The following is a 25,541-nucleotide window of genomic DNA, read 5'->3' as shown; positions in this document are numbered from 1 at the left end:
AGTTCATTTATGGACAAAATGGCAGCAAAAAATGACACTTATCTGGGTGGTTAACATTTTTATTTCAAAAAACAGAATACTGTATATAACACTTTCTGAGAAAATAAGATACCATAATTAAATAAATTCCATGGTTTTAAATGCAATAAAGATGTACAGAATCCTTCAAATGTGAGTTTATCCAAACTTTATTTAAATAGAATGCAATTTAATTTGGAGATTTGAAGAGTGATTTCTGCCTTTCACAAAATAAAAGTTCTTTTGCAGTTCTTTTTCTGTTTGTTTTATTTAATTAAATTTTACATCCTCAACATATTACAAGGGCTTAATCTTTTAATTTAGCATATATGTACTTATTTGAATATGTATGTGCCATGAAAAGTATATTTTCCTTTTTTTTTGTAACTAACAAATAGCAAACTAACTTTGACCCAAAATGAATGGAGCCATTTAAAAGTTTTGTTTCATTCAAGTAGAATATGGTCTGTGATTGAAAACAGATTCTTCTTTGAAAATTGCAATTGCTTTCCATGAGCCTAAAAGAGGAAAAGAAAACAAATCCAAAATGCAGAAACATATATCTGATTCATTAATTCTCATTGGATTTAAATTTCTGCCAATACTAGACTAAACTAAACATCTGAGCCTTTTGCTTTATCCCAGCTATAATCACATAACCTGTTTAAAAATTAAAAATAAACTGTTTTAAAAGTTATTTTTCTCTTCCTACCATATATCTTCTTCCTCCATAATAAATTGACATGCACTGTTTGAATCAAATACACATGGTATATAAATGTAAGTGGAAAAATACATCCTTTAAAATTTGTGGTTTCACATAGATACCTCCAATACTATTAGAAGCATGGATATCCAGTTTATTCTGGAATCTCTTTCTCTTTTTATCAACTAAGTGTGTGGCAATGTTCAGCAAAGTGCACATCTATTTTTTCCTTTTCCTCTTACACCTGCAAACTCAGTATTAATTTTTACTTAAGAGCTGCATCCACTTAAAACTTGATACCATTATGTCTACTATATTTAAGAGGTTGACTCAACAACTCACTCACCCACACACATATAAGAAAAAGTTCTATCTTGTAAAGCTAACATTTGTTATTCAATATTTTAATATACCCTAGAACTTTCAGTTTAGAAATTTTTTAAAAATAAATATTCTTCAGTTGAAGCTGTCATAAACATGAAAAAGATATCTTCTCTGCTTTCGAAGCCATCGGAGTAGGGTTTTATAAACTACTTTTCAAACCCCAGCAGTAGTGTACTTGAAGGGCAAGCACATCAGTATCTTTAGAACAAATTGGGAAAAGTAAAATTTCATCTTTATTTGAACATTTATTATTGGTACCAATGACTCCAATTGACTGAAAATATAACTACTGTTATCAGTAATTCTAGTTATATAGCTATATTGAAGTAAAGCTGCATCTTGTTATTTAAATTATGGAAGTCTTATAGGCAGGCTGTTTAATTTGTCTCATTCCACTGTCTATTCAACAGCTTTCCACTGCACAGATTGTTAAGAATGATTCACAAACTGTTGCTGCCTTCAAACTATATACTCTAAAAGGTAGCCAAGAAATAATTGTATGTTATACTGAACGTTTATGGCTTCAGAATATGTTTTTGACACAAAGCCTGCCTGCCCATTGTAGAAAATTTTGTCACTTTATGTGAAAATATTTATTACCTGTAACCATAGATACACACAAAAATGTGTATGTTATGTAACATTATATCACTAATGCATTTGTTACTTTTGAGATTTCTTTTGGTCTAGATTACTGTTCTGCCAAATACCAGTTTTTAAATTATACTGGGGCAAGTGATTGCTGTGCTACATTTGTAATTGTAATAATAATTTTCCTGGGAATGCTAAATAATGTCTTAATTTTATTCAAAAGCTTTTATTTTCAAAGCAATTAAACTTATTGTTGATTGGTGTTTACCATCTAATGTTCCTGGAACACTAAAATAATATGCTTTATACATAGTCTTCCATTATATCACATTACTTGAGAGTAACTATTTGATATAACAGCATTTAGTCGAGTTTCAAACCAAAGAACAAAAACTATAGCAATTTCACTTGAAATTCATAAATCCATGCACAGAATTGTGTTCAACAGAATCACTAAATGCTAATTGTTATTCAAAGATGAATGAATCAACAAAAAAACAGAGCTGATAAATCATTAGTACTTTAATGCAGAGTGGAGAGAGAAACTAATAAATCATGCATTTCAAGCACTTGTTTTCCTTATGGCATGTTTGAAAACATAAAACATGCAATGATGAAATGCAGGTCAATATGAATAAACAATACCAAATCTGCTCAGAATAGCATTTCATTTTATATCATAGGTTAAATGAAATATTAAGAAATGTACTATTCCATGATTTCTTTAAACAATCAGAGAATCCAACCATGTCATGAGCACCTTAAACAATGGTCTAGGCCATTATTTCCAAATAAACATTCAGAATGTCATAGAGATGGCAGTGGAGTAGATGAGGGGGCTAATTGCATGCATGCTTTGCTTCAATGAGCTCAATATTATTACAGGTATCAATTTATTTTAGAAAGGAACTGACACAAGCATTTACTTTCTCAGTATACTTAACTAATCCATTAAAAATACAGACACATATTTATAAAAGACCAAAAAAAGCAAGAAATCAGCTCTTTATATATAACTTCTGTTAGGTTAATAATATTGAACTGTGATTGTGTTGTATGGCCTATTGTCTATGAAAGGTGAGAATTTTAATTATAATTAATGGGTAATTCACTCTCTTCCAGAGTTTTAGTCATCACAAAATTAATCATAAGAATCATAAATTTTCTCCACAATTAATTATGCATTAAAACATTTCTCTCAAGCATTTTTTTTTTCTGAATCTTTGGTGGGAAACACAGTTAATTAGGCACATAGTTTAAAACATCTATTTGGTTACTGGTGTGGTTATGAATATTCTTCTAGATTCACATGCAGAAAGGAATAAGGCTGGTCATACTACCACACTTTACTGCCAAGTAACATGTTTTCACTTATTTCCAGAATTAAAAACAAAACTAAACAAAATAAAAACCACTTTCTATTTTTCAGCACAAGAAAACTTTATACCTGATATTCAAATTCCACTCAGAAGCGTTAAGATGTCAATGAAAAACTATTTGGAAACAGCAAGGTACCATATACAACTATTTAATAAATTCTTTCAAAGAAAAGTTTCTCCTCAAGTCATAGGTCAAAGACTATTGATACACTGATTCTAAAAGGAAAAAGCACAGCAATCTGTGATTACTGATTAGTGCTTATTGATAATGGAATCACACTGAGAATCACATTGCCGTGGTATTTCCTTTTTTATGTTTCACAAGTTTAGAAACAGAAATTGAGGGAGAAATGGGTGGGAGACATAAAAATCAATGGGAATGCATGCAACAAAAATATGCAGTATCACTTCATGTAAACTTCTGCTTTCTTCATGCAAAGATGCCTATAAAAACTGACAATAAATTTTCTAATAGATGAATTTTCAATTAACTTAGTAACAGAAACTGTTAAACCAATTCTATGATTTACATGAGCAGGAGACTTGAAATGATTCAAAGATTTCCAGCATAAGTGTTTCATGGCCCAATTATGCTAATTAGATCTCTAAGAATGAAATGATACAGAATTACTCCTTGCTTCGGTTTCTTGTTCTTTTGACGAAGGAGCAGAACAACCCAGTTTTTGGAGGAGGGCCCATCAGCATTGGAGCTTGGTTCTTGTGTGTAATTTTTATCTAGGGAGAAAAAAGAGAAAGAGAGTAACTTCCAGATTTAATCCCAATTTCTGAGAATCTCTGTTAGGTTAATAATATTCCATGAGTTATTGAAATACCACAGTATAAAATGTAGTTTCAGAGTTTCTATTCTTTCAAAATATTTTTAAGATAGATAAAGATATGCATTTAAACCATATTCTAATACTCAGTGTACTAACAGAATATAAAAAATAACTGAAATCACAATTTAATCATCATGTTACCTCTAACCTCACTTGTAGTAATAACCCCAAACTCCTTGTTTAGGTTACATTATTATCTAGTATAATTTATCAACCATTAGTTATGTGTCATTTATTTAAGGCAGGGAAGGATACACCATTATAGTATTCAGAATTCTAGTTATAGCCAAACATAGAGATGCACTTGGTATCAAGGCAAGCCTTATTTATCTTGCTAATCAGATTGTTTCTTTCTTTCAACACGAATTGTAAGGCTTAATTTCAAAACAATAATTAGAATTGAAAGTCACACGTTAACATGTATAAAAGGTCAGGAATGATGAACCAGTTTTCTAATTTGTTAATTAATTGGTAATAGAATAGAATCAAATATTGAAAAGCCTGCTTAAAACACTTTGAGAGACTGTTCTAAAGCTACTCGTTTTGATTTCTTTGATATAAAACTACGAATCACCTTAAATGAGACAAGCTTAAAGTAGATTATGTCTGCAATTTTCTCTAATTCAAGTCTAAATTAGAGAAGACATTTTGTGAATATATGCTATGCTCAAAGCTAATTGAAAGCAATTATCAAAGTGGCATTTTGTCTGTGACTTTAAGATACATTGTAAGATAATAAATGATTCTCATTATGTAATAAAAAGGTCACATCTTGCCTTTGGGCTAGTGATGCTAAGAGTTTTTCAAAAGCAATCTGAGACATTTTCTTTAGAGAACTGCGACTAATACAAGAACCATCGCTTATTAAATATCAGTTGTCACCTGCATAGCACCCGCATCAGAGATGAGTATTTCTTTCAAAAAGAAACACCACCTCATTAAAAGCTGCAAAAATATATCTCTTAAAGTGCATATCTGACATTTTCAAGTTAAAATGAATATCCTTCACTTGTCATTCACTAATAGTGATGAAACCAAAAAAAAATGTATGTCACGTGGACAGTATCATTAAAATAAGTACTGGGGCTTTTGGGAAACAGAGATTTACTTCACAGTCTAGAAAGACAGAAGTATGTCAAAAATGTGGAAAAATGAACAACTTTATTTAACTCTGTTAGAATCAGGTTATTCTGGGAAGATTCAGTGTTTCTTTCTTTACTGTAAAAATAAATTACACCTGTAAAAAGCCAGTAGGCTAAACCAGCCCCTTACTCTCTGGTTATGTAATTTATGTCATTCTATTTTATTCTATTTTATTTTTTTATTTTTATTTTATTTTATTTTTGTTATCTTATGAACTGGAGAATTGATAACTAAATAGTTAAGATGTAAGAATGCATCTATATATGTAGATTGAAAAAGATCTTTACCAGATTTTCTCTCTCAATAATTTGACTTTAGATTACACTGTACCATATGCTATTGATTTTAAACTCCTCTGAATCCTAGCTTTGTACAATATCTAATAAGGCATCATTCATTCATTTATTCATTTCACAGAATTGATTGAGCTCCTACCATGCTTTAGAAACTGTACCAGGAACTTTTAAAAAATAGATAGTGCACAATCTCTGCCCTCAAAGAATTATAGTCAAGTAGGAAAGAGAAATTTAACAAGCACATACAATAGTGATATAGATGCCAAAATAGGAGACTAAGCAAAATGGCACTGTTTTTTTAAACGCTGAACATGAAGATGAATCTTTTTACACAAAAGTGTAACTTTTAAACGAGTACCAGGGAAGCAGCTATCACATATTACTTATATCATAAACTTAGATTCAAATATAACATTAGCAGCAGAAGTAAGAAGGCCGATTCACAGTTGCTGGACTAGACCCTTTAGAGGGTACAAGAGTATTAGGACATGCTGGAAAATAAGATCATTCTTATCAAATTATTAGTGTTAAGATTTCAGAAGAAATATATCATTACAGTCACTTACATAAGGTTAGCATCATTTTATGACAAGCATAGCCAAAATAGCATGAATTACTGTGTATGAGATTTTGTTTGCTCTTCGTGTTTTTTAGGTATTTGAATTTTGATCATGGCTATCTTTATATTGGTAATCCTTTTTTGAAAGAAATCACAAGTTAGTATGCCTTCCAAAACAGCATAGTATCTCATTCAGCGCTCCTGACAGGATGAGACATTTAATTCACGTTACTGACTAATAGGGGGTTCCAGTTTTCAGTTTCTATGCAGAATGACAGCCAGTTCTATTTTTACAATTATTTATAACCCGACATCTTGGTTGTTTAATCAGTCTCATGGTCAAAATACACAACTCTTTCTTTCACTTAACATTATTTCTATTAAAAAAAAAAAATTACATCTCATCTCTTTGGTCTGTTGTTTAAGGAAATGAGAAACAATTGGCTATATTTTCCTCATGACTCTTTCTTATTCAGGGGAGATAACATGGAGGAAGCCAGCATTCATGAAGTGTCTGTTATATATCCAGGCTCTCTGCATATGTTATTTCATTATAAAATTACACGTCTTTTATATTTGAGCAGACAAAAAACTACTCCATTAAGGTTGAGAATAATTCCAGTCCAGGTGAATTGTTTCTGTGGTAATCACAGAAAGTCCAGGTGTAGAGACTTAAGTGTAACTTCAGGTTCGGATTGCCCATGTGGGATAAACCTGGTTAAAGGGGCCTCACCAGGCCTGGAGTAATGATTCAGATGCCTATTTTGTACACATTCCACACTCTTGTATTTTTATTTTTTTGAGATCCTGCTGTCTAGTAGAAAACAACACTGAGTAAGTAGCAGATTCCAAAGACTTTAGAAAGTAGTAAGTTTCAGCAATCTGAAGACTTGAACCAACTTTCAGGCTCTCTTTGAGAGCTTCTTTGAAAAGTCAGGTGGTTACTTCTTAGTTGTTCATCAATGCGTCGGTGATGAGTAAGGCATTTTATAACTTGATTTTGATTATTTAGTTTGGCAGAGAATCTGAGATTATAAATGAGAGAGAGTTGTGGAATCATAAGCAATGGTGATGGAGCTCCTAGAAGTTGGAGTGGCTGCATGAAGGTAGAAAAGTATTGCTTAAAAAATGTCAGATAAATATTCTCAGTAATACAATGTTGTCCTCGTAAAAAAAAACTCTTCATTTCTACATATCATCTACTCTTTTGAAAAGCAACAGCAGCAGAAGAGGCATTTCTACTGTCCCATGACTCTTTCTAATTCTGTCTTCATATTTCAAATTAAGATTGAACACATATAAAAATATAAACATGACAAAATTCTATTTCAGTTTCAGTTTTAGAAATAGTCAATATGAAATAGAGATGCATACATATAAAATAGATGAAGGATTTCAAGGCAAAGTTTTCCTATTACACCGTCAGGGTACATATTGTGACAGTTCCACCTCATGACTGTAATATTAAGAATAATAATATGAATAAAAAGTAACAAGATTTGGCTCTTACAGTGTGCTGACCAGTATGCTAAGTGTTTTCCACATTGTTCAATACTATCTGCTTCATCCATCTCTTTGAATTGCCCTCCACAAAACTCAACTCCCATAAAATTATTATTGAAGAGTGTAGAATTGCAGTATAATTTCATAAAAGGGATAGAAAAAAGGGTTTATTTCTCCCAGCAGACAGCGAACAGTATCTATTCCCATTAGACATTTATGTTGTCTCCAAAGGCCTTCTTTAGCTCAACTAAAATCAAAGGAAGAGAGGAGAACACGTGTGGCCCAACCCACTGGTATTTTTTTCCAAGTTCCCTATTTCCTCTCTTTGACTATTCCCATTTATTATAACAAGAAATATTTCTCTTCATCAGGTTATCTGAACAACCTGTTCAATATTCAATCCCTGGAGACCACCTCTACACACCTGAATGCTTTATCAAAGCATTCTGATAAGATTAAAACAGAGGTGGATCTATTTTCCCTTCAATGAGTTCTCATACCTGTTAGAAGATCATTTTTTCTGTAATTTTATTTTTATATTATTTAATTTTATCCTCTGAACAACCCTGGGAAGTCAAGTGTCAACATCCTTAATTTACAATATAGGACAAAAACTTAGAGAGGTTCTATAACCTGCATTACACAATTCATGTTGGTAAGTGCAAGAACTGGGTTTGAGAGCTGACTCAAATCTCCCAACACTGCTCATTAATTCCCATCTCTGTACCTTTGTGCCAGTTATTGCCCTGGAAAACCTTCCCTCTCTTTTCTGCCAAGCAAATTTCGAACCCTGTCCTGCCCAGAGCAAACGGCACATTATTGTGAAATTTCAAAGCACAGAGATAAAAACGAGATTTTAAATGCCCTCTGAGAGAGAGAGAAAAAAAAACAGGTCACTTACAGAAAAATAAAAATCAGCATGGCATCAGGCTTCTCAAAAACATTAGTGCTAAAAGAAAATGGAGAAACACCTGCAAACCCCAGAGGAAAAGATAATTTTATCTTAGAATTCTATACTTAGTCAATGTATCAATTAAATGTAAGGGTACAAAAAAGACATTTTCCGTCATAAAAAAAGATCTAGAGAGTTTACCTTTTGTATGCCCTTTAAAACATATTTGAGGAACAAAAACATATTTGAGGGTGTTCTCCGGCAAAACAAATGAGTGAGCTAAGGAAGAGATTCAAAAGACACATGATCATACCGATAACACCAAAAGCTGGTGAGGATGTGGAGCAACAGAACTCTCTCCTACATCGCTGGTGTGAATGCAAAATGGTACAGCCACTTTGGAAGACAGTTTGGTAGTTTCTTACAAAACTAAATGTACTCTTATCAAATGATCCAGTGATCATGCTCTTTAATATTTATCCAAAGAAGCTGAAAACTTATGTCTGCACTAAAATTTGCACATGGATGTTTAGAGCAGCTTTAGTCATAATTGCCCAACCTTGTAAGCAACCAGTCAGTGAATAAATAAATCAACTATAGTAGATCCAGAAAATGAAATATTAGTCAGTGCTAAAAAGGAATGAGCTATCAAGCCACAAAAGGACATGGAGGAAGCTTAAATGCATATTCCTAAGTGAAAAAGCCAATCTGGAAGGGTTAAATACTGTATGATTCCAACATATTACATTCAGGAAAAGGCAAAACTATGTAGACAGTAAGAAGATCAGTGGCTGCCAGGGGTTAGGGGGGAGGGAAGGATGAATAGGTAGAACACAGAAGAAATATTCCATATAAAATTATGCTGATGAAAATATGGCATTATACATTTGTCCAAACCAAAGACTTAGAATGTACAACACCAAGAGTCAGTCATAATGTAAACTATGGACTTTGGGTGATTATGATGTGTTAATGTAGATTAAATGATTGTATCAAATGTACCACACTGGTAGGGGATGTTGATAGTGGAGAGACTCCGCATGTGTGGGATTGGGGTTAGGTGGAAATCTCTATATATTCCTTTCCTTTTTTCTGTAAACCTAAAAGTACTCTAAAAAATTGCTGATAAAAAAAAAAGTAACAGATGGTACAACTGAGACCCAAGACAATAGATTTGCAATAAACTTAAAAAGAAACCTGCAGGGAAGGGCTTCTGCCATATAAAAAAGAGGAGTGGGAATAATAGATAAATTGATATGGTGTAGCTTTAAAAAATGAGAATTACTGTAACTTTGCAAAGGAGAAAAAAAAGAGATTTTAAAAGCTTTATAGGAAAGAAAATGTCATTGGTGTCAATGCTTGGTTCTCCAGTTCGTTTGTTTTCATAATATCAATGATTATATATTTTATACTGACTTAAATAAAATTATATATTTTTTTTCAGAAGCAGAACAGCATAATAATTAAGAATCAGACTGCTTATGTCTACCACTTCCTACCTGGAGACTTTGGGCAAGTGACTATGATTCATTTCTCTCATCAATATTGTAGAAACTTTAATATAGGTCTATTTCATTAGTTTCTTGTAAAGACTACATGAATCAATGTGCACAAAATGCTTAGAATGTCACCTGGCATGTAAAAATCACTCAGTACATATTAACTATTAGTAAGAGTTAAATAGAGTAATGTAAGAGTTTTAAACCATGTTTCTATAGCATGAAGTAGAATATACCTAAAACTAATGGGTAAAAAACAAAACAAAACAAAACAAAACAGTAAACTGTATTGTTTATAGATAAAGAATAAATGATTAGAAAAGCCAAAGAATTAAAAAATGGACCTGGTGAAACAGAAGTGATGGGACAGAGGCTGTCTATTTTTCTTGCAAGTCTATACATTTTTTAAAGATGCATATATTGATACAAATATTTTAAAAATTAAAAAAAAAAAAAACTCTCTACAGGTAATTGTCTTGCACTCTAGTATTCTGTTTTCCAAATGTGGTCCACAGACTAGGATTGTTGACATCATTGTTATAAATGGAGCCTCCTTGGTCCTCCCCAGACCTTCTGAATCAGATTCTGCTTTATGACAAGACCTCCAGGCGATCAATATGCACGATTAAATTTGAGAAGCCCTGATCTATTTGTCATTATACTTTTCCTCCTAAGACTTAAGACTAATAAAATCTGTTGACTGACTGACTGACTGACTGTGACTGACAGAATGACCAGCACCTTCTTATGCTCACCCCCAAAACATATGGTTGAGAGGTAATATCAATGGAAATAAATAACTTAATTTACACAACTATAATTAGCTTTATTGCTAATCTACTAGGTTCCAGCTTATTTCAGTTTAGTGCTGGAGATTCCAAGTTGAATGAGATTTTTTAAAAAAGCATAATTGATGTACTAACAGTCTCATGATGATAACATGCAGTAGTAGGGTGTGATATGCATTGTGCTACAGAGGTAGTCTCAGTGTTCAATGCAAGCACAAAGCAATGCCATTTAGATCATGGTGGAAAGACAGGACATCATTAAACCTGAATTTTAGCAACATCACTCTGGAAGCATACATCAGAGGCCAGATGCCCTACCAGAGGCAGGGAGATCAGATGGGAGGTTAATATAATAATCCAGAAAAGAAGCAAAATTAACTTAAATTATGGCAGTGGCAGATTTGAGAGACATCAGGGCGGTACAACCTAGGACATGATACTAGCTGATTGTCTGTATGGAATATTGGAAAAGGGAAAGATTTTAGTATGACTTCCATGCTTTTAGCTCTGCTTGTTATGTGAGTGGTGATACTTTTATAGAAAGAGATGCATTTTTGGCAGGGGTAGGAACCAGGAAGTTGGTGAACTCAGTGTTCAGTGTGACATTCTGAGGGAGATGTTCAGTGTCTTTTTGATATGTAGGTCTGGTGTTCAGAGGAGAACCCATTCTGAGACAGATGCAGACGTGATGAGCTTGCAAATTATATCCACTTAGAAGAGATTACTTAAGGATAGTCAGAAGAGGTCAGACTATGCAACTGGGGGACATAGTCATTAAAGGGTGAAGCAGAGAAAGAATGTCATTCTATGAAGGAATCTAAGCTACTAGCCAGAGAGGGAGGAGAAAAACTAGAAAGAAGCATCATTATATAAACATTTCTAATCAATCTTCACTGTGGCCTATTCCTCTTCTATTAAGAGAGTGAAACCATAAAATTGCAAGTGTCTAGGTTAGAGTTGTCTCAGTTTTTCACTGTGGTTTGCATGTAAGTAAGTTACTCAATTGCTTACCCTAATTTCAAATCTAGAAATCATAATATTTGAGAGTTATATACTGCAGGATGTTTAAGTAGTTGTCCATGTTATTCAAAGCTTGGCAAGCATTTTCTGTAAAGGGCTAAATGGTAAATATTCAGGCTTTGTGAGCTATGAGGCCTCTGTAACTACTCAACTTTGCCATTGTGGCACAAAAGTATTCATATACTTTATGTAAATAAGTGGTTGTATCTGTGTTGCGGTAAAACTTTATGCATGGACACTAAAATTTGAATTTCATATAATTTTAACATTATAAAATAGCATTCTTATTTTGATATTTTTAACCAATTAAAAATGTAAAATTAAAAAAATCCTTAGCTCTTTGGCAATACAAAAACAGGCAGTTGTCCGGATTTGGCCCAAAGGGCATAACTTGTTGACCCTTGATGTAATTATAGTCAATTCTGAAAATTACATCTGGAATTATGAGGCATACAGTAGAAGAAACAAATTTTAATTTAAAATTATGATTTAATGGGTCAATAGCTAAAAAAATGAATGAAAGTACAAATAATTTCATATGGCATATTTTTGCTATACTGAGTGCCACCATTTGGAATTCATTCTGTGAAAATTCTGAACCAGTTTTCCCAATCTGACAATGTATCAACTGATCAAATCTGGCTTAAATGCATAGTCTATTACCCTGTGCCAGGGTGGGCTTAATAATGTTGCTCTTAGAAAGTACCTCGGCAGGTAGCATTTTACTTTTTAAATATTCTCACTGTATCTAGCCAATATTTTCTTTCCTTCTTTAACCTCTTTAAGGGTTTATTATCACTGGATTTATTCAGCTACCTTAAAAATGAATGAAGTTTTCAGAGCAAAATAAATGCCATAAAATATCTGTGGGGAGAGCTTAATTTAGCAATTATCTGGAACATTAAAAGTTACCTAGCTTGATTCTGGAATAAGATCGTCTCCTTCCAATAATGAAAAACATTTTGAATTCGTGTGTGTAGCTGAGCCATATGACAGTGGGAATAAAGAGCATGCTAAATTTTTCAGGTCCATAACTGCCAAAAAGCAAAGCAATGAAACATAACAATTTTCTAAAATCTCTGCGCCAGCTTCTTTATGATTCTAACCATTATTTTCTGCAATGATAGTAATTTCCAAGTTTAATGTATAAGTCTTTGATCTAACATCAAATCCAGAGAAATCATTGAGAAGAATTTACAATAAATCTTTGAAAAATGGGCTTGAGAGGTTTATTTGCTGATGAAATTTATAGGAATTTTAAATATGTATGGTAATGAAAAAAGAGAAATATTTCTAAAAGTGATGGGCTATTTGGCCACTCTGTAAGAGAAATATTCATATCTGGATTTGAAATCTATTTTAAAGATATCAATTTGGTTCTCTCATTCACAATATTTTATGGTTGTAAATTGGTTGCCAGAGGTCAACTTAAAAAAAATCTTTTTATAATTTCCATGTCTCTACAGAGAAATTTAACCCACAACTTTAACCCAGTAATTGCTTTTCTTTTCCTAGGGCCTCTACAAATCTTTGGTCATATGGAAAAAAAAAAAAAAATTAAACAAAACAGAAAACAAAAATAAAAAGAAAAACAGAAAACGAAATAATACTCAAAAAAATTCTCATCCTTGACTATAACCAGAGAATATTTACAATATTCACTACTTGTGGTTCTACTCTTCTTAATAAGTAATATTTCATATATTTTCCTTATGTAGTCTTTTCATAGAGCATAGGGGTTAAGATCATTGGCTTGGGACTTGAGGCAAGGGTCTGAGTGCCAGCTTGGCCACTGGTCAAAGCATCTCCCATTTTTGAGCCTCAGTCTCTATTGACTAAAGGTATAACAATATACCTACTTTATAGGACCACTGCAAGTACCAAATGAGACTATGCATGTCAAATATGTGTTTAATAAATGTTACCTACTATTTTTAGTGTAATTATGTTTATTTAGTACAATAGAGAACTCATTTCGCTAACCTTTCTTCTCTGAGACAACAAGGATTTCAGGATTCCTTGGGTAACACTGGGAGATAGCATATTATGGCCATCTGCCTTCTCTCTGTGGAGGCCAGAAGCACCTGGTAGCATTCCAGCCACATGCCAGGTTCCACTTCAACCCAAAGGAAAGATTAGAAAGAAATCCATGTGGCACATTTACTAACTCACAGAAAGAATGGATTTTTTTTTAAACCAAGGGAAATCAATAAGCACATATTGACAAATTATGAAAAGAAACTTCTTTAATGATCCAAATTCCTAGACTCAGCTACACCTTTGCCTATTTGGAGTATCATAGAACAGACCTTAAAGACTTTCTTCCAATTTAAACTATTTCATGGTAATCCAGTAAACATTCTGATATGAAACTCATAAAAAATTGCCATCATGTCATGTAATGATAATTGATGTTCCTAACAATGTGCCTAGGATATATTGATTGGGGAGCATAACTTAGTTGAATTTAATTGGAGAGAAAATAATATATTTTCCAGATTCTCCTTTTCAAGGACTGTCCTATCATTTATTCAATTGTTTAAGCTAGAAATCTGAATCATCCTTGGCACTTTCTCCTTACCTCTCATAAGCAATCTATCAATTTTAACCCTCAAATATTATCTGTATTTCTTGATTTTGTTTTTTTGGAGGAGGTGGGGGTACTTCTATTACCACCACCCTAAGGCCTGAACAAATGAAGGAGTCTCCTAACTAGTTATTGCCTTTCCTTCCAAACCGTTTCCACCCAGAATGATCTTATCACCATAAATCTGATCACATCACTCTCCTGCTTAAACTATTTAGTTCTGTATGCCTCTTAAACTAAACTAAATAATCTTACTGTGGGCTTCAAGGCCCTGCAGCTCTGATTCTCACTGAATCACCTCTCTTACCCAACACCTCTCTTCCTTCTGTTCCACGTCTATCATGTTATCTTTCACATCCATGTACATACTATGCTCCTTCTTACTCTATGCTATTTCTTCTGCATAGGACACTCTTCCCCGCCTTTATACCTAGTTATATGCTCCTTATCCTTTAGTTCTCAGGTCTAATTTGAGTTCCTTTGAAAGTCTTCTTAGACCTCCTTCCTTTGAGGAGGTCAAATTATTTTATTTTATTTTGTCATAGTACCATAGTACCATGACATCATAGTACCACAGTATCATAGTACCATAAACCTTCTGTTCACAGAATTTATATCATTACTGGAATTTCATATTTATATGGCTCTTCGAGTAATATCTTTCTGCACTGAGTTCAGAGGTCATGTCTTTTTTTAAATTTTGTTTTGTTTTCTCTCCATTATTATACTCTAGGACAAAATGTCTGCAGTTTATCAAGAAAGAATTCAATAACCACAGACTTTCTTGACTTAGCTTAGATGGAATAGTTGTATTATCTTTTTAAGTTGTATTTATTAATTTAAGAATCATGTCTAATAATATCTATTTTTTTCACCCCATAGAATTGTCATATGGATAAAACAACATAATATGTAATCATCTTAAAATATTTTTGTCTCCTCAAATGAAACATGTGTAACTATGTTCTGACTCTTCAAGGAGATAAAAGCAATGTTATTAAATTGTACTCAGTGTATTTTTATTAAGAATTTTTAAATTCAGATTTTTATTTGAAATTTGTAACTCACCCCAGGAACATCTCTATGAGACACTAAACCCTGTTCTCTGGTAGTGGATAAGAAGGCTTGCTCTTTAAAACTTTCAACAACAGTTTGCTGCTCTTTGAGGAAAAGCTTAGAATATATTAGCTATATTTTCTAATTTTAATACAAAAAATCAGAAGAAATGAAGAGCCTGATATGTTATGACCACAAGGCATATGTGGGAGGAATGTCAGGCTCAGACTTTGTGATTCTGTAATTTGTATTCCCAAATGAGAGACCTCTAACTACTCTGGAAATAATAGAATTTACTACTATTAGTCTAATGATGCCCATTGACTGGGAGACTACCCATTCTAGAGAAATATATTCAATGAACTAATGATATATATAATTGGTCCTCTTCAAAGCTAATGACAGAATTCTGTTAAGTGTATACAATTTTACTGCTTTAAAATGTTTAACAGTCCTGGATCAAATCAATATAAATGCAGGAAATATTATATACTTGATATATTTCTCATTTCAATTTTTGCCTTTTCTTGTTTTTGGACAGTGTGCCCAATTTAGGTTAGAAGTTCCTATCAAAAAATACAAAGATGAGAGACACTGTTATATTTTAGCTGAAATAAAAAGAACTTTTCTAAATTGAAACTTATGACTAGATTAATTCAGGTTTTAAAATGAAGAACAAAAGAACAATTTAGGTTGATTTCAAAATATTTAAATAGAATGTATTAAAGAAAAGAACTATAAAAAGTAAGCCTAATTATAAATAACATGTTTGGAATAACTTTTTAAATATAATGGTAAGAAAAATTCTTTAAAATATTTTTGTGCAAAATGCAATCAGATCTAATCAGTTTGGCATTAATTAAGCTCTAATAATGTACTTCAGTATCTCTCCTAAGTACTGTGATCCGTTTCTCCTTCATCCAAGTCGATTTGTGCACATTACGTTGTCATCATAATTTTAAAACATACTGAGAAAATGACAGAGCTGTAAAATTAAAATAAATGATTAATGGTATTTTTTTTCATGTTTTGTACTAATAGGTATTACTGAGGCTTTAAATTAATAGAGCTGTCAAGCTCATGGGTATTACAGATCCAGCAATGAACCAAAATGGAAATTATACATTCCACAGACACCTAAAGATGACACTTTGGAATATTTTAAATTTTAATTAGAAGGTGAAATTGTTTTGTTCCTCGTAACCACAGCAAATTAATTGGAAATTAGTCACAACCAATCCCTTTTTTAACAATCTGAAATGAAGAGATTGGTGCTTTACACCTTAACATTCTTATTTTGGGGCCAGAAAGCACACATGCAGTAAATTGCATTGTCAATTACAAAAAAAAAAACAACAACTGTTGTGAAATTAGAAAAAATTATGCACAGGTAAACAAAACTAATTAATGCATAAGTAACAGGGGAACACATAAAATAGCTCCCAACTAAACACTAAAGTGCCAGTCTTTGAAATAAAATTAGGGTTTCAGAAGTGCAAATTTATGCAAAAGTATTTACCAATAAAGTCGTAGGTAAAAAGATGTTTTTAGTTTCTGTTTTATTTAACTGCTTTTGGACTCTCACTACCACTCACACCTTAAAAAATATACCCATCGGACCAGCAGTCTGCTTATTCAAATATGTGTCAAAATGGCAGAAGAGTGTTAGTTAATTTTCTATTCCTCAAAATATCAAGATTTAGACTCATTAAATAACAAATGGTGGTATTTCCTTTTTTAAGATTTATCCTTATTCTGTATTTAAATGTTAGGCAAAATGTAATTTCTATGCACATCAGGAAAATATTCATTATCTTCATCTACCTGTTAAGCATTCTCCAACTGATAATTTACAGGTTACCCTTTCTCCTTCATCACTAAAAATACAGGTGTTCCCTTGTCAGCCATTTTGCCCCTCTTTAAAGTAAGCCATTAGACCAGCTTAAGATTCCTTGAAAATGGTGTGTCTACAAACTCAGCAAGTGTCAAGTTACAACAGCTGTGTAACTTTTAATGAGAAAATAATACTCTTATCAAATTTTCAAAACAAGACTACTTTCCAGGAAATCAACCTGGTGCATTCAATATGATTTCATACTATTTAAAGTTAATTGATTTAATTAAAATGTCTTGGGAGATTCAAAGGTGTGGTAAACCTGTAGATAACTTTCACAGCACTATTCTATTCTGGATGAGTTTTAATATAATTTTCTTTTTAGATAATTAACAAAGATGTTAAATGGTATGGTAAAATAATGTCCTTTTCCAAACTGAGCTTATCTGTAAATGATCATGGTAAAACAATAAAAGTCACTGCTACCTTTTTTGTAACACTTTGGCTAAATCTCAAGAAGATGTCAATTTTTGTCCTACCATAATAAAATAAGATGAGTTTAATTTTTTTCCCCTGTATGATTCTGGATAACAGGGAAGTTAATCTAAACAATGAAAAAAAGAGAAAATTCAAGTGTGTTAATAAATATAATACTTAAAAATATACACTTGTAAATAAATATACACCATAAAATAACTAATACATTCTCAGTATTGTTATAATGTGGAATATAGTAATTTTCAACAACCCTTCAACACTTAGACTTCTAGGTGGCTAGTTTTAAGAATAAAGAAAAAGTTTCAAGAAGATTTACTTATTCTCTGCAGTCCAGAGGTCACTGACATAAATACAAGACCTTAGTTTCTGGCTTTCATTCCTGTTTTCTACCTATTGGGATATACTTATTTTGCATAGTAATTTCCTTAAGCAGTTTTTCCCTCCCTCCTTATGAAAATCCCATAAAACATTGCTTTCAAGGAATGAAAGATATTTTTAACCTCAGACTATATTAAATTTCTGTACAAGTGCTAGAAAAGTTGACTATTTCAGTTGTAGAAGCCAGTTTGCTCAAAATAACTTTTAAAATATTAAAACCTAGAATGGATTTCAAATAAAAACCTGATATACAGAAGTTTTAATAAAATGGTTCACCTTCTACAATAAAACAGTGGTAAGGTTGTATCCTTTCTAATCTGTGTTCAGTTCCTTGGTCTGTGGGATCTGTTAATTTAGTAGTAGGCATAGAAGACCCCCCTACCATAAAGATAAGCACACTCCAGCTATTTTCCTATTTCTTAAAATCATCCTGTTCTTCCCATAAAATTTTCTATGTACTGTTTATACTTAGGCTTCAGTAACTAGTTGTCAGAAAGCACAATTCTATCCACAATTTGCCTTTACAAATATTTACTGTATCCTTAGCAATCAAGAGATATATAAGCACACAAACTATGGGAAAAAAGCAATCCATCCAATAACATTATATTTTCTAATGTAATATTAGATGAAATGGTAATTTAAATGATATTTCCAAGTAGAAAGGGTTTTCATGGTATTCAACTTTACAAGTGTGTTGAAAGGAACATTAAAACAATCTCGGCTTATTTTGCTTCCCAACTCTAAGTGTCGTATGCTGGGTTTGCTGTGGTTAGAGTTGCTAGTTAAAGTGCCACGGAGTCTCATTGGCCTGGTTGCCTTGTTTTACACTGTGCTCCTTTACTCAATACTATACTTCAGATTCACTGTACTTCTTCTTCTGAACCTTTTATCCTTAGGCAAACAAGCTTAATGAAGCAATGGGGAATGGAAAAACATGTTGGGGAGTGGAAAAACATGTTTGGGAGTAGAAAAACAAGTTAGGAACAGTCTTAGTCTTATAACTCTTTACTTCATGACCTTGGACATTCACCTAACCCCATCTGCACAGTCTAAAAGCTGCCCATAGAATCACATAACGTATTTGCAAAGTCTTAAAATATGTTTGCCTATAGACAAGGTAATCTGAAAAACATAGACTCATGGGGGTCATCCATATCATTACTGGTGTAGAGAAATACCTAAAACTTAACTTTATCCTTGTAGATTAGTAGAAAAGCTATGCTTTTTGGCCAATTATTTTCACTCAAACAAAAAGTTAAATGCTCTATCAAGTACTTAAATGTAGGACACATGAATAAAATAAAAATTAATGAAGTTTTTTCAAAAAGGATAAGATTTATGCTTCAAAGTTTAGGGCATTTCTTAGACTTATTTAGTATATTTGTAAGAGATATGAAAATGAAGACTGTACTGTGAAATCTCAAAGTTGGCAGATAAGCACTTCTGGTTAATTATATGCCAACCTAATGGGGGCAATACAGACAGACTTCAAGCAGCCATATACAATAAAATCTAAGGAAAGTGATGTGTTTTCAGTTCTAGTTAAAAAGAAGTAAGCATATTCCACACTGTTTTTCCCCCTGTAGGCAAGTATAAATGCTGCACAGAATACAATAAACAGCTATCCGAGGATACTGAAAAGCAAATGATAGCAGACAGATTAGGGAAGGAAACTAGAGCATGAAGTGCCAGTGAACCAGTGATGAGTTTCCTAGTTTTTATTTTCCCTCTTGTATTTCCTAGACTGAACTTAAAAGCACCCCAAAACCTGGAATTGTATACCAAGTACAGTTTTAGAACACTAAGAAAAGCCCTGTCTTTTTGTTTCAAGAGATAGAAAATTAGGGCCCCGCAGGTCTATGAGAGAGTGAGAAAAATATCTTGTCCTATTTATCACCCCAATCTCTTCCATCCTAGTCCCCTGGCAATTCCATAGCAGTGTCAGGCACCTATAACTGCAATGAAGGAAAGCCCTTCTCTCTGACTAGTGAAACTATGGTCCCAAAAGCATGGATGAATAACTGATTCGTTTTCTCTCTGTGTCTCCTTACTAGACAGCCCTGGGGGCAGATGCTATTAGAAAGTACATAGCAGAACAGGGAAACTAAGGCCTTATTTCTAGCAGAAGAGCAATATAGGAGCCCTGGAGGCAAAAAAAAAGAGAGAGAGAGAGAAAACAACAACAACCAACAACAACAAATTAACAGTTTAGGGAGATACTGGAGTAGAGGGGAACAAAATTAAGTTATTCCTTAAAGTTGATTATGATCTCCTCAGTATGCCCCTGAGCTGTGTATGCATAGATTTGACCTTGAAAAGCATACTGACAAATTAGAAAACTGTATTAGGGGGTAGCACACCACCCAGGTTCCAGTCATGTCTATGGGTCTTGTACATGTAGGATAAATCTGAATAACATTGCAAAGACTTTGAAAATTGAACTGACATTGGAACTACAACTCACAGGAAGCAGATCAGAATTTCTGATCTGAACCTAACTGGGTCAATTTTCTGCTAAAAATAGCAGCAACAATGGCGACAACAACAAGAACAACACGTTAACATTCTCTATGAGAATTAAATAATACCCAGAGTTAACATGATATTTAAAATGTTCAGGATGCAAACCAAAATTTCTCACATATGATGATCCAGGAAAATCTCAAAAACTCTTAAGGAGAAAGATAGCCAATGATACAATCCCTGAGATGATAAAAGTGTTAAAATAATCAGACAAGGACTTTATTGAAGCTACTATAATCATGCTCCAAGAAATAATGGTACACCTTCTTTAAATTAAAAAAAAAAAAAAAGATAGAGACTATTGGCTAAAAAAAAAGAGGAAATTTTAAAAATGAAACCAATTGGAAATGTTACAAATGAAAAGTACAATGACCAAAATAAAAGATTAAAATGACTGGATGTGTTCAAGAACAGAATAGAGATAGGAGAAGAAAAAGTCAGTGAAGTTGAATATTGATGAAGGTATTATACAATACGAACAACAGAAAGAACAGAAGGAAAAAATTAGCAGACTCAGAGATTGACGACATAATACACAACGTATCTAAAATATGTCACTGGAGTTACAGAAGGAAAGGAGAAAGAGTGTGGTGCTTAAATAAATATTTGAAGAAATAGTGACTGAAAACTTCATAATTTGGCAAAAGACAAGCCAACCAATTCATGAAGCTCAGAGAAACTAAAATAGAATAAGTTCAAGGGAATCCATGCCCAGACTCATCAAAATCAAACGAATGAAAATTAAAGACAAAGAAAAAAATCTTGAAAGCCTGAGAAAAATGATGCACTACACATTGTGGAGCAACAATTCAAATGACTGTGGATTTCTCATCAGAAACCACATTATGTAAAAGACACCATGCAAGTTATGAAGAGGAATTAAGGAGTGATCTTAAAATGCTTACAATTAAGTCAGAAGAGCCGGCGCAAACATGCATAGCCAAAATACAGGGCTATGCATTGAGATGCCATAAAGAAGATATCAACAGAGAGTCACAGGAGTACAAAGGATCAGGCAAATATTTCAGACAGATGGAGAATTAAAAAGGCTTCACGAGGAAATTGCTGCTAAGCTTGGCATTGGAGGGATTTTATTTTATTTTTAGTGTATATATATTTATATCCCATCGCCTTCCAGAAAGATTTTGAAGTGACTTATAAAAATACATATATCCCAACAGAATATGATAATTAATGCAGGCAATTTGAGTAAAAGGGGAAAAATAAGCATATCAAAATAACAAACTAATGTAAGATTAGATGAAAGAAATGCAATCCGTGGGTTCTAGAGAATTGCTGGAAGAAACTACATGTTTGTTGGTTATCCTGTTTGGAGGCCAGAGGAATGAGTCTATTTCTAAACCTCAAAATAGGGGATGAGAATTTTAGGCACAGGCTGATGTGAGCCTTGGGAAAATAATTTCATGCCAGGACAGGAATTCCAAGCTTTATTCTGTGTGAAACGAGGAGGCATTGAATTTTGAGGTGAGGAATTGGATGGTCATAGTTATGTTGTTCAGTAGTAATTCTGGCAGTAATGTGATGGATGGCTGAGGCTAACCTGGCATGCAAAAAATAATGTATTAAAGAGAAAATATATAAATAAGCTGAAAAATAATTAAATTCTGTTATAAATAATAGAGTTGTAATTGATTGATAATATTAGAGATACATTAAGGCCCTGAGGAGCAACTGAGTGAGGTAGCAAAGCATCATAATTAAGAAAAAAGGCATTCAACCACCTGCTCTACCTCTTAATGTGTGGCTTTGGGCAAGTTGCTTGACTTACGTGGCTTCAATTTTTATTTACTTATTTTTTTTTTAATTTATGATATAGGATTATAATAACTTTACCAACCTCTTAGGGTTGTTGTGAAGATTAAATGAATAATAGATATGAATACACAGAACAGAAACTGGTACATGCTAAACACTCAATAAATATTAGGCATTGTTACCATGGTTTCCTCCAAATATCTCCAGGCTACACAAATGTCTTAAAAATTCAATTGGCCTTCATCTAGATAACTAAATTCCTGGAACTGGAAAAGTTTAAATTTATAATTTTTTTCATTTTCTATCTTAATGGCCTGAGATTAATTCATATTTAGTAAATGATTCAAGATTAACTAACATTTCAAAATTATGATTATTTAAATACTTACAACAACAAATACATAGATAAAAATTTAATAGGCCCCAGAACAATATTCCTCTTTTCAAAGAGTTTGCATTTTAAAATTGTGCTGGAAATATTTTCTTTCCTAAAACAAGTGTCAAAATGAAGATTAACTCCAGATAATGGCAGTATCTTAGGACAATGGGGAAAAGATCCAGTCTTCCTAAAAGAGGGTGCAAGCAGAGGCTAGGCAATTAGCTCGTGTCTGAGTCAAGTAGATGCTAGTGACAAGGAATGAAATTGGCATCAACTCAGAAAATAATGTCTTATAGATTGGCCTACACAGTGGAAATGGGTACAGCAGGAGGCAGGTACTCTTAGGCTTGACGTGACAAAATGTCTGCCCCAGGAACACAAGAGATCAAGCCGAAGGCAGCAGGAAAACCAGGCTTGACAAGGACTGGCTCAGTACCAGGTCAGGCTTGAGTAGCATGTTGCAGGTATTTGATATTGGAAGCTATGATTGGGCAAGTAGTAGGTTCAGGGTCCTGACAGGTATTATACCAAGGAAGGTATAAAAAAGGCAAAACATATGTAAATGCTTTCCAGAAATTGTCTTGACTTCAGCTATAACTTTGATGAGCCTTTGTACTTTACCTGTAGTCATTTCACCATTTATCTTATGATCTATTCATTACTTCCAATTCTCTACTACATAAAAGAAGGCTTCAGGAATTCTGTCTGTCTTAACATAAAATGAAGCACCCAGAATTATACTGCATTACAACATCTTTGGCATTACTTTTCATAAGAGTATCAGAAATAATAACTAATATATGACTATGAATACTTCAAAGTATTAATAGAATGCAGCCTATGTAATATGTAAAATGAACACATAATTGATAATGCAGAAGAAAGTGGCTCAAAGAAGTTTAATCCTACCACATCAGGAAACGTAAAGATTAAATCTTTTAAGGTTGAGAAAGTATTTCTTCTTGATACATTCAAATTCCTTGCTTGAGAATGTAATGAATAAAGATAACTCGAAATAACTTTTACATGTATTTACATATAAAAAATATGTGAATGAATTGCTAGCCAACCTACATTATGTTCAGTAAAAGAAGAATTAGTAGAAATCACTTCTTAAAATTGTTATACTACCACAAAAAACATTTAAGAAATTCACAAATTCAAAATGCATTTGGTATCAGCAGCCTAACCATGTGTGAGGTGTAGTACTGTGTTCTGGGGATACAATGACAATCAAAGTCATGGTGCCTGACCTCAACACATTTATGTTTACTAAGCAGTGACAGATAAGTTCATAATTTCTCTTTTAAATTTGTTTTTATTAATGTACAGTTGCCATAAAATATATTAGTTTCAGGTATATGATATAGTAATTGAACATTTATATACCTCATGATGTAATCACCATGATAAGTCTAGTAACTACCTGTCACTGTACAAAGTTGTTATAATATCATTATTATATTCCCTGTGCTGTAAATTACCTCTTGTGACTTATTTATTTTATAATGGGAAGTTTGTACCTCTTATTTCTCTTTACCTTTTTCAACTTGTTCTCTATGAGTCTGTTTTGTTGTGTTTGTTCATTTGTTTTGTTTTTAGGTTCTTCATATAAGTGAAATCATATGGTATTCATTTTTCTCTGATTTATTTCACTTAGCATAATACTCTCTAGGTCTATGGACCATGTTGTCGTAAATGCAAGATTTCATTATGTTGCTGAGCAATATTCCATTTATATATATATATACACATATACATGTATATATATATATACATGTATATGTGTATATATATATATACATGTATATGTATATATACAAATACACACACCACATCTTATTTATCCATTCAACTATCAATGACCATCTAGTTTGCATTCATATATTGGCTTTTGTAAATAATGCTGCAATGAACATAGGAGTGCATACATTTTTCAAATTAGTGTTTTTGTTTTCTTTATATAAATACTCAGAAGTAGAATTGTTGAGCTGTATGGTAGTTCCAGTTTTAGTTTTTTGAGAAACCCCTATACATTTTCCATAGTGGCTGCACCAATTTATAATCCCACCAACAGCACACAAGGATTCCTTTTTTCCACATCTTTGAAATCTATTTGTTGACTTTTTGATAACAGACATTCTGACAGGTGTGTGGTGATACATTGTGGTTTTTGTTTATATTTCCCAGATGATTAGTGATGTTGAAACTTATTCATATGTCTGTTGGTCATCTATATGTCTTCTTTGGAGAAATGTTTATTCAGGTCCTCTTCCCATTTTAAAATCGGACTTTTTTTTTATCTTGAGTGTTATGAGCTCTTTATATATTTTGGATAGTAAATCCTTATTGGGTATTTCACTTGCAAATATCTTTTCTCATTCTGTTGATGGTTTCTTTCACTGTGTAAAACCTTTTTAGTTTGATGTAGTAAATTTTTTACTTTTGCTTTTGTTGCCCTTGCCTGAGGAGACAAAGACAAAAAATACTGCTAAGACCAATGTCAGAGTTTACTGCCTATGTTTTCTTCCAGGAGTTTTACAGTTTCGAGTCTTACATTTTGAGCTTATTTTTGTATATGGTGTGATAAAGTGGTCTAGTTTCATTTTTTTTTTTTGCATGTATCTGTCTAGCTTTCCTAGCATCCTTTATTGAAGAGACTGTCACTTCCCCACTGTATATTTTTGACTCCTTTGTCATAGTTTAATTGATGATATAAGTGTGAGTTTATTTCTGTACTATTTTCTTCCATTGATTGATGTGCCTATTTTTGTGCCAGTACTGTACTATTTTGATTACTACAGCTTTGTAGTATAGTTTGAAATCAGGGAGCATGATGCCTCCAACTTTGATCTTCTTAAGATTGCTTTGTCTATTTGGAGTCTTTTAT

General features: G+C 32.7%; 1 protein-coding gene across 1 annotated transcript in view; it reads right to left on the bottom strand.

Moving 5' to 3' along the window:
• Positions 1-3,705: 3,705 nt before the first annotated feature.
• DGKB (diacylglycerol kinase beta) overlaps positions 3,706-25,541 on the bottom strand; it is a 551,422-nt gene continuing 529,586 nt past the window's right edge. The window contains exon 25 of the mRNA XM_023532508.1: positions 3,706-3,813. Coding sequence (XP_023388276.1) covers positions 3,706-3,813 — 108 coding nt within the window. The remainder of the gene's footprint in view (positions 3,814-25,541) is intronic.

The sequence above is a fragment of the Pteropus vampyrus genome, unplaced genomic scaffold (genome assembly GCF_000151845.1).
Source record: "Pteropus vampyrus isolate Shadow unplaced genomic scaffold, Pvam_2.0 Scaffold4, whole genome shotgun sequence".
Taxonomy (NCBI): domain Eukaryota; kingdom Metazoa; phylum Chordata; class Mammalia; order Chiroptera; family Pteropodidae; genus Pteropus; species Pteropus vampyrus.
This window is presented reverse-complemented; position numbering and strand designations above follow the sequence as displayed.